Source organism: Fragaria vesca, linkage group LG6 (genome assembly GCF_000184155.1).
Source record: "Fragaria vesca subsp. vesca linkage group LG6, FraVesHawaii_1.0, whole genome shotgun sequence".
Lineage (NCBI taxonomy): Eukaryota > Viridiplantae > Streptophyta > Magnoliopsida > Rosales > Rosaceae > Fragaria > Fragaria vesca.
This window is the reverse complement of record NC_020496.1, coordinates 32,594,296-32,604,649: the sequence shown is the minus strand read 5'-3', so window position 1 is coordinate 32,604,649 and position 10,354 is coordinate 32,594,296. Positions and strand designations below refer to the sequence as shown.

Below are 10,354 nucleotides of genomic sequence, written 5' to 3'. Positions count from 1 at the left end.
TATATATATATATAAACTAGGGAAGAATAAACTTACTCAGCATTCTTGTCCTTGTTCAAATCAAACCAGTTCTTATAGTGATTCGCCACCTTTTCATCCAAGAGCTTCCATGTATCAGTGTTGCAGTTCACTCCATCAATAACAATACGATTTTGGACTTTATGCTCCACCTCCTTTGTTCTTTTTGCTGATTTTAGCCCTTCAAGGGTGTCATACTCTCATTCTTCTTCTTTCCTCTTTTGTGCCCCACGCTTCTTCAGGTTGACGTCTCTTTCAATCGAACCAGCCTCCACAGTTTGTTTTGAGCCCTTCTGGTTGACATATTTCTTGAACCCTTCTGCTTGCTGTTCTTTCACTATGCCATTTCTTGCATCAGGCGACACAACTGTTATGTCACCTGATAAAAATCGTAAATGTCGCCTTCTAGCATGTCGTTGATGAGGTTATCTGACGACACAAATGTTGTGTCGCCTATAAGAACTTCAGGCGACAGAAGACTTTTTTCATTTTGTGTCGCCTGAATTGAGATAAGACGACACAGTATATATGTCGCCTGATAGTTTAAACAACGACATGCTAAAAGGCTGAGTTTGTGTCGCCTTATAACTGCGAGTGAGAGAGAAATACGCCTTACAACAACATATAGGTGTAGGTTAATTTGTTTAAAGACGACATTTAAACATCATTTGAAAATGTTACAGGCGACGTATACTTAGTGAATTAGAATTTAAACTTTTTCATTCTACATTTATGTGTGGCTGGATGAACCCACACAATATACTGTTGATGTTATTTATGGTCTAGACGTAGTACGACAACACATATGCATTGGGTGAATGATCTTCAGGCAACGTATATTTTTTCTTTTTTCATTTGGTATATGTCGTCTGCTATGCTTTAAGCTTTCACTACGTGATATCTTTTAGGCTTTCGGCATTTTCAGGCAACATTTGTCTATTGTATGAATGAGTTTGAGCTACATATAAGTGATGCATTCTTTTGATTTAAACTCTCTATTTGATTAAATTCATAAATCAAATCTCTTTGTTTTCACAACACATTGGAAATAATATACTACTGGTTTCATTAAGATATCTACCCTTAGTTCTACTTATCAAAGTGAGTATCCAAGTTACAATACAAAACGAAAATAACAATGCAGCAAAATGTAATATGCAGTTAACACAAAACAAGTACAAAGAACCCAAAAGAAACCAACTTAAAGTGTTACTGCAGCTGCTTGCCTTGTTTTCTTGCACATAAGAGGTATTCTAAAATCAATAATGTTCTCAAAGTTGCAGCAGAAAATTAGAGACATGAGCAATACTAGTATGTGGATCTTCAATGTAAAAGTAGAATGAGATGTCTGCTAGACTGCTACCAGGTACAAGTACTGAAACCTACAAGTAGTTTTGTTGAATCATATGCAATGGTTGTAATTGCAATTTGTCTTTGCACAGATTACTAAATATAAATCCCATATAAGTTTTATATAATTAGATGATTCAACTCCAAAACTTATCATTATGCAGCAAGTCATGCAAAACAAAAGTATTTGAGGAGTCCCACAAGTGTCATCTGCAAAAACTGTCAAGGGAACCACAGATTTATGATCCATCCAAAATAAGAGTTTCATAAAAATAAAGGTTATATTGTAAAATAGCTGTCATAAACCTTCTAATGCCACAGAGCACCTGTTTTGCAAAGATTCAGAAGCAAATAACCTTTCTATTTTCAACAAGGTCATGGAACCTTAACAATTGAAACACAGACGATACATACCTGACAACTTTGAACCCAATTCTACTTGCAAAAGTCAACATCTTAATGCGGACAAAAACTAACACTACCTCAAAAACGTTGTCTTTTATCTAATAGACTACAACTACCATTGAACTGCATTATATTGCTATCTCTCTCCAACCACCACTCAACTGCAATAATCTCTCCTGCAATAAAACAGCAAAATGGGCAAGGTCACTTGACTATAAATAATCACGTTTAGGCTGTTTAGCAAAATGGGCAAGGTCACTTGACTATAAATAATCACTGATAAAAAACAGTCAACAGATAACAAGATTAGCTTTTAAAGCTAAAACAAGACAGATTTACAAAAATGATTTAAGCTCAGATGACAAGTAACTAATCAAATGGAAATCTAATTGCATTAGCAACTGGGCATATACAAGTTCACATAAAAGCACCCTATGTATATATGTATCATATACCAGCACTAGCATTCTGCTCAATTCATACGAAATGCTATTCTAAGTATCTATAGAACCACATTAAACTCAAAGCTATTCTAATTAAGTATCTATATATATATATATATATATATGTATGTATGCAGTATTACTACCATTCGAATTAACAGTATATATTACATGGTAAAAATTTGTGTTCCAACAGATGATAAAGCATTTCCAAATCATGACAATAAGGTGATATCAACAAAGAGCGCTCCTTCATCCAACGTTAAAACTTTCTACTTGTGTGTATTGCCAAAAAAAATAAAATAAAATGAAAAAATCAATACCTAACACAAAGAAGACTGGACTTGAGACGTAGGCTGATCCATACTTTGATGATGCTTCTGATACTGGAAATTCTGTTACATCCATATGATCATATACCCAATTCAGTACAACACTCAAGAACTACAAAAATCAATACCAAAAAATATAGTAACATGAAAATATAAATACTTATGATTGAGTACATATGTATATATACCTCTTTTGGCAAGCTCTTTAAGGACCTTGTGGACTGCAGATGAGTATTTTTCAGCCATGCCTAATTCCGCTCCTCAATCAAAGCCTGTTGGGGGTGACAGTAATTTAACATGTGAGTAAGTTTAGTAAAAAAAACATGACCTCAAATAATTGCAGAAGCTAGCTAAATGCATGAAATACAAACGGAATATAAACCTAAAACCATGCTCTAGAGAATGCAACTCCAGCATGGACAAAATGCTATTACCCTATTCTTCAATCTCTGTAGTTCAAGCATCTCCTCATCTTTCTTTCTCTTGCTTTGAATTGCATCTCCCTCATCCTGGAACAATCCATGGCATAACTTCTTTTATAAAGCTGAGTGATTACAACAGTCTAGGACCACAATGCAGCAATATATACTAACCTTCTTTGGTTGTGCTTCTTCTTGTTTGGCGTCCAAGAACTGTCAAGGGACACCCTTGGTATTGTTTTGTGCACTGACAATAAGTGTCCAAAGCTCTCTCATAAACGTCACTGTATTTTTTTTTTTCTTCCATAAACCTATTCAGCGATACAAGAAGGAATACATAATATATGTGAGGATCCCATATATATAAACTAGAACAAGATTATTTATAAGAATCATAACAGGTAAAAGCAGTTGGAATTGACCTTAAATTCTGGCACATTGACCGTACGTTAAAACTCCTCCATAGACTGCTCCAAGAGCTATACTCTGCCTCTTTGTCGTCAGCATATATACCCAATTCTTAACTCGGCTAGTTAATGCAGCTAACTAGAATCAGAAGATGTTGTAAGCATCTCTCTGTAAATAAGCAATTTGAGTTAAACAAGGAGACACCTGATGAGTTTCATTTGCAATCACTTCGAACCAATACATCTAACATGTAAAAGAATTGAGTGAACTGTGAAGAGGACAATGAAAGTGTGAAACCGACTCAAATGAGAAATTGGGAACTCTCTGATTTTTTCAAACATAAACAAAAGAAGACCACCAGACCTTCTCGGTCGTCACCTCAAGCCAAAACAATAACCATTCAAACTCCAAAACGCGAACAAAATCCCAAAACTAAACCGATAAGCAAGGCCACTTACCCAGACTTGTCAAGCTCGATTCTCTCGTCGTCCTCAACCCTGAAAGCAGCCTGGAACGTAAGGGGTAGTCGCCATATTTGCAGGCCATGCCGGATTAGTACTTCCCAAAACCCAAAAACGGGAAAAAGAAGAATTAGGTACCAAAGCTGCGAATTGAAGCTCAATGAAGCTCGAAATTGAAGAAGGAGAGAATATATTACCTTGAAGAAGCAAAGGCTTCGCCAGAGCGGGATGAATCGCGCCGAAATTGGAATTGGAGGTTTTAGGGTTTAGATTCTGATCTGCCAATTAGGTGGAATGCATATTGAAATGAAAGGTAGGAGGAGGAAGAGGGTAGAGAGGGGATTCGGCTGTGGTCTTCGTTTGGCCGGCGGCCGTTCGAAGGATCGGAGCCGCTCGAAGGATGGCAGCTGGGCACTGAGAGAGTGAATTGTGACGAGGAGGAAAGGGAAGTTAGGGATGAGGGGAGCGGCAGGGTGAAGATACCTTGGAGTAGGAAAGGGAAGGGGAGTGAGCTGCGGAGGCCGTTTGCGGAGGATCATGATATCGGCGGGGAGTTGGTTTAGGTTGTAGTTAGAGAAGAGAGTAATTTTCGATGGAGGCTGAGAATGAGATTGAGAGCAGTGAGAGTCGATAAGTTTGAGGTCAAAATGTGCGCATTTTTTTTCAAAGTGTGCGCATTTTTTTTTTTCAAGAATTGCGCTTTTTAACTTAGGTAGATGTTGTTTAGCTAAAAAATAAAATGTTGGGGGAACCAAACTTAATTGTTGAGGGTATTCCCTCTAAAGGTATTTCAAAAACTAAAAAGTAACTATAAGACAACACATAAATGTTGTTATATTAATAAAAAAATTTGTCTGCAAAATAAAATGGTTTGGAGAGAATCCACCTAAGTTAAAATTAAGGCTACGGTTTCGTTTACCTCCAAAGTCACAAATTACACTATTTCAGTATCAGCCAACACATAAATGTTGTCTTATTAACAAAAAAATTTGTCTTCAAATCAAATGGTTTGGAGGGAATCCACCTAAGTTAAAAGGCTTGGGTTTACCTCCAAATTAAGTCAGAAATTACTAAATTTCAGTATCAGTCAACACATAAATGTTGTCAATTCATAAAATTCAATATCAAACAACACATAAATGTTGTCGGATTAACATAATTAAGTAAAATTTTCACACAAGTTATCAATGCAATAAAATTCAATATCAGTCAATACATAAATATTGTCTTATTAACATAATTAAGTAAAATTTTCACACAAATTGTCAATTCAATAAAATTCAGTATCAGACAACACATAAATGTTGTCGGATTAACATCAGTAAAATTTTCACACAAGTATTGGTCAATTTGGAAATCCCTCCAAAAGTTGAGAAAAGATAACCTTCATAGCTAGACGATCTATAAGTGTTGTCCGAATGTAACTTTCATTTTGACAATTGAGACTAAAACAGATCTCTTTCTTCACCAACATATATGTATTGTCCCAAAAACATACATTTTTTTCAAATAAAATTAGTATTGTCTAAGTGCATATTCCACCGACATAAAGAAAAAAATGTTTTGCATACTTAATTTTATTTGTGTCGCCTGATGGGTGTTGCCTGATGCAAGAAATGAAATAGTGATAATGAGTTCAATGCATTTGTCGAGGAGGCAAATAAGTCATTGTATCTTGATTGTGTACAATTCACAAAGTTGGATTGTCTTGTGGATTTGTATAACATAAAAGCGAAACATGCAATAAGTGATTCTGCTTATTCCGATGTGCTGAAGGCCTTTCGGAAGTATCTTCCCCAGGGTAATGAAATCCCGCAAACTCTTTACATGGCAAAGAAGACTAGGGAAGTTAGGGATGGAGTATAAGAAAATACATGCTTGCCCTAATGATTGCATTCTGTATAGAAAAAAATATGCAGAAGATGTGGTGTGTCCTACATGTAACATCTCTAGGTATAAACTAGGAAAAAATGGAAACCCGATAGAAGGTGTACTCGCTAAGGTACTCTGGTATTTCCCACCCATTCCTAGGTTCAAGAAAATGTTTCAGTCTACAACTACAGCTAGTAGTTTGACTTTGCATGCCACTAGCAGAAAGAAGGATGGGTTAATCCGTCATCCGGCAGATGCCTTGACTTGGAAATCAGTTGATGAGAAGTGGCCTGAGTTTGGTTCAGAGCCTAGAAACCTAAGGCTTGCACTATCCTCAGATGGCTTCAACCCTCATAGTTCTTTAAGTAGTAAATATAGTTGTTGGCCAGTCATTCTTGTTACCTACAATCTTCCTCCTTGGCTCTGTATGAAGAGAAAATACATGTTGTTAACGATGTTGATTTCCGGGCATAAACAACCTAGAAATGACATTGATGTCTACTTAGAACCATTAATCGATGATTTGAAGGTTCTTTGGGAGGGAGTACATGGAGTCTATGATGCAAGCAGGAATGAGTACTTTACCCTCAGGGCTGCACTGTTTTGGACAATCAATGACTTCCCATCTTATGGTAACTTGTCTGGCAACATCGTGAAAGGGTATTATGCATGCCCAATTTGTGTTGAAAAGACATTACCAAAGAGGCTGAAACATAGTAAGAAGTTGATTTATTTGCGGCATAGAAGGTGGAAAGAAAGATACCATCCTTATCAAAGGCAACGTGCTGCTTTCGATAACCAGCAAGAATATGAAACTGCTCTGGTTCTATTGACTGGAGAAGAAGTTCTGAAAAGGATGGAGGAAGAAGTGTTGGTTTGGCCATTTGGGAAGAAAAATCCTCGTCCTCCTTACAAGGGTGATGAGGATGAAAGCAGGCCTTGTTGGAAGAAGTCGATTTTTTTTTAACTTGAATACTGGAAATTCCTTCCTATTCGCCACTGTCTAGATGTGATGAATATTGAAAAGAATGTCTGTGATAGTCTTCTAAGGACATTGTTAAATGTTCCAGGAAAAACAAAAGACGGGATCAAGGCCCATTTGGATCTAGTTGAGATGGGTATTAGAACTGAACTTGCACCTAATCTTGATGGTCCAAAAAAAACCCGTTTGCCATTGGCGAGTTGCAACCTGACCTTAGATGAGAAGAAATCAGTTTGTGGTTGTTTTTATTGCATGAAGGTTCCTCAAAACTACAGTTCTAATGTTCATAATCTGGTTTCAATGGATGACCTACGACTTAATGGGATGAAGTCTCATGATTGCCATGTGTTAATGCAACAACTCCTTCCTGTTGCATTAAGGGTTGTATGAGACAAACCAGTTAGGGTTGCTGTTATTAGATTGTGTCTGTTCTTTACAGAGATTTGCAGCAAATCATATGAGGTTTCTAAGCTGCCCAAAATTCAAAGTGATATTGTTGAGACCTTGTTCTTGCTTGAGAAGTATTTTCTTCCTTCATTCTTTGACATAATGGTACACTTGACTATACACCTAGTTAGAGAAATTGAACTATGTGGTCCAGTTTTCTATCGGTGGATGTACCCTTTTGAAAGATACATGAAAGTCTGCAAGGGTTATGTCTGCAACAGAGCTCGGCCTGAGGGTTGTATAGCAGAGAATTATATTGTAGAAGAAGCTGTTGAATTTTTAGCTGAACGCTTATTGTCAGATAAAACCATTGGAATTTCAAAACAGCACTCTAAGGATTGCAGGCGTACCTCTGGTACTAAAATATCCAGCATCTACGATGGTGAGTTTAAGCAAGCACATCTTTGTGTTCTCCAAAACACTGAAGAGTTCAGTACCTACTTCCTGTAAGTCTCCCTATTTATTCCGTTTAAGCTTTTTAACTTGTATATTAATTAAAGTTCACTTCATAAGCACTGAGCTGTAACTGAGTTTCTGGTATTTATGTACTTTGTGGCAGCGAGCATATGGAATACTTGAAGGCAACTTTTCACACGTTCAAAAAGAATAAGAAGTGGCTTAAAGATGAACAAAATAAAACATTTGCAGATTGGGTGAAGAAACGAGTAAGTCTTGGGTATTATGCATTTCATTAGTATATATTGTAATGGTTATCCATATAGAGATCACATTATTATAATTAACATGTGCAGGTGGAGGAACAACTTATGATACTTGAAAACAACATATCTGAAACAGTCAGATGGATTGCAGCTGGACCATGCCATGAAGTAGCAAAATTCAGCAGTTACATAGTTGACGGAGTTCAGTTTTATACAAAGTAGCTTGACGATGTTCGAGCTTGTCAGAATAGTGGTGTTTACCTAGAGGCTGATACTATGGTTGTTGCTAGTGCGAGGGACAAAAACCCAAAAGTTTGCAAGTTGAGCTTCTACGGCGTGGTAGATGAAAATTTGGGAGATGGATTATACTCGGTTCATGTTTCCCCTCTTCAAGTGTGATTGGGCTGAGAGTTCAAAGGGTGTCAAAGTAGATGACCTTGGTTTCACTCTAGTGAATTTGAATAGGAAAGGCCACCTGAAGGATAAATTTGCTATAGCTACATCTGTCCATCAGATTTTTTATGTGCAAGACCCTATAGATCCTATGTGGTCAGTTGCTCTTAGGGGCCCACAAAGGGATTACGATGACCTGGTTTATGGTGAAGAAGCAGGGGACACTCCTTGTGATCACCAGTCCTGTACTGATAGAATGCCATCTGTTGAGAATGGGGAGGGAGAAATAGGTTATGTTAGAGCAGAGAATGAGGGTATTTTGCTTAATGAATAGTAGAAAAGCTTTGATGAATCATGAGAGCTTAATTGTAATGTGACTCTTAATGTTTGATTGTTTTTATTCATGTTTTTCGTGTCAATGGTGATTAAATCTGGTGTTATATTGAAGTTATTTTACTGGATGATGAATGATTCGTTTGTCTGTGATTGACCATATTATTGTGTTGTCTTACGATTATAATGATTTGGATTATTGCTAATTAAGTTTGTATGTGTGTAGATTATAGCGTGGTCAAAGGCTGTCTCAACACCAACTAAGAAGAAAAAGAAATCAAAGTCGCTGGAAGTAAGGAAGTCGAAGTCTTCAAAGTCCAAGGAAAAGTCATCTGCAACAAATAGTTCTGCCACAGGGTATCAGTAAAAGAAAGAAGAAAAGCAACAAAAAAGCCACGGTGGTGGATGATGGATGTATTGGAGGGCTGAAGCTGCTAAAGCGTCACATTGTGACAATGGCAAGTTTAACAAAGGCTCAAGTTCTGAAGGACCCCCTTGAAGTCGAGTTAGATCAGCATGGAGATCCTTTGGAAGCAAACAAGTCAAATTTGCAATCCTACACCGGTGTTTTGGCGAGAACTAAAGTACCAATAAATATAGAATCTTGGCCCAAAGTAGGCAAATTGCTTAAGAACACTATTTGGGACACCATTTTGGTAAGTGTTTGAAATTTATTATGGATATTTTTGAGCAAGATGCATGTGATGTGTTCTTACTAATGATTGATTGTGTTTATTTTCATGAATATATGAATCATTTGATTTAGAACCTAGTGAGAGGAAAATGGTGATTAAATCTGCTGGGGTCAAATGAAGGGAATTTAAGAGCAGACTGGCTTGTCAATATGTGTTGCCCTATATAGATGATCCTGAGTCTTTAACGTTTCCCCCAGATGACTATAGGTTTATTACTCCTGATGTTTGGAAGGACTTTGTGAAGTCCAGGTTAACTCCTGAATTTTTGGTAAGTTGCTTCATTGAACTGTTAGCAATATTTCTCAGTGTTACAATATTAGGATGTGTGCTTATTTATCTGAATAAATTGCAGGAGAACCATGAGAAGCAGAGGGAAAGGCGTTTGCAGAACTAATATAATCACCGTATGTCCCGTAAGGGATACAGAGGTTTGAAACACGAGTTGGTTAGTACAAGTGTCCAAAAATATGGTTAAGGTACAATATATATCATATTGCTGACATGTATAACTGATATGTTTATTTTGGTAAATAGATCAAAATGGGCATACCGGAGGAAGATATCGATAGAACTTTGCTATGAATCAAAGGGCATCAAGGCAAAAATGGGGAATTTAGAGATGAAGCTCTTATGATTGTCAATGAGAGAATTGTATGTTAACTTTATACTTTTGTGCATACCTTGTGGATTTTGTATTTACTTTCATACTTTTGTATATATCTAGAGATGTAATGATTTACATTAATTGAACTTATGGCAGGAAGACCTTAGGGAAAAACAACGCAATGGAGAATTTACCGAAGAAGGAACTGTTGATGTGCTCACTGCAGCATTGAAGACCCCGAAACACACTGGGAGAGTTAGAGGCGTGGGTGGTTATGTTGCTTGCCCAAATCAATACTTTAGTCTCCCAAAACGCAGAAAACAGAGTGTCACTCAGTCAACTAAACTAAGTGTGAGGCAAATTATGTTTGAGGAGCAAAAGAAGATGGAGGAGCGGTTGAAGGAGAAGATAGCGGCTGAAGAGAGGGAGAAGATAGTGGTTGAAGAGAAGGAAAAGTTGACTTAAGAGATAAGGGAAAAGATATTAAAAGAAGAGACGAAAAGATTAAGGCTGCTCAGGATGCATATTGA

The 10,354-nt window shown here is 37.0% G+C and overlaps 1 protein-coding gene and 2 non-coding genes across 3 annotated transcripts; 1 reads left to right on the top strand and 2 right to left on the bottom strand.

The window, feature by feature from the left end:
- Positions 1-857: 857 nt before the first annotated feature.
- On the bottom strand, positions 858-2,677 carry LOC101303143. The gene is made up of 2 exons (XR_185061.1): positions 2,540-2,677; positions 858-1,949 (listed from the first exon to the last, which is right to left on the bottom strand). It is a non-coding gene; the product is annotated as an uncharacterized LOC101303143 (transcript).
- A 716-nt stretch (positions 2,678-3,393) lies between these two features.
- Positions 3,394-4,492, bottom strand: LOC101303439. Its single transcript, XR_185062.1, has 2 exons — positions 3,834-4,492; positions 3,394-3,513 (listed from the first exon to the last, which is right to left on the bottom strand). It is a non-coding gene; the product is annotated as an uncharacterized LOC101303439 (transcript).
- A 1,199-nt stretch (positions 4,493-5,691) lies between these two features.
- LOC101311504 lies at positions 5,692-7,587 on the top strand. Its single transcript, XM_004306134.1, has 3 exons — positions 5,692-6,625; positions 6,779-6,928; positions 7,130-7,587. Exons 1-3 carry the CDS (start codon positions 5,692-5,694, stop codon positions 7,585-7,587), a joined length of 1,542 nt encoding a protein of 513 aa, XP_004306182.1.
- The last annotated feature ends 2,767 nt before the right edge of the window (positions 7,588-10,354 follow it).

Bases quoted from the DNA above. Each gene is read 5' to 3' on its own strand.
- LOC101311504 (XM_004306134.1), top strand. From the start codon at position 5,692: ATGGAGTATAAGAAAATACATGCTTGCCCTAATGATTGCATTCTGTAT. The intron at 6,626-6,778 runs GTGATGAGGATG...TAAATGTTCCAG, and splicing joins TCCTCGTCCTCCTTACAAGG to GAAAAACAAAAGACGGGATC. The intron at 6,929-7,129 runs GTTGTTTTTATT...TGTTCTTTACAG, and splicing joins TGAGAAGAAATCAGTTTGTG to AGATTTGCAGCAAATCATAT.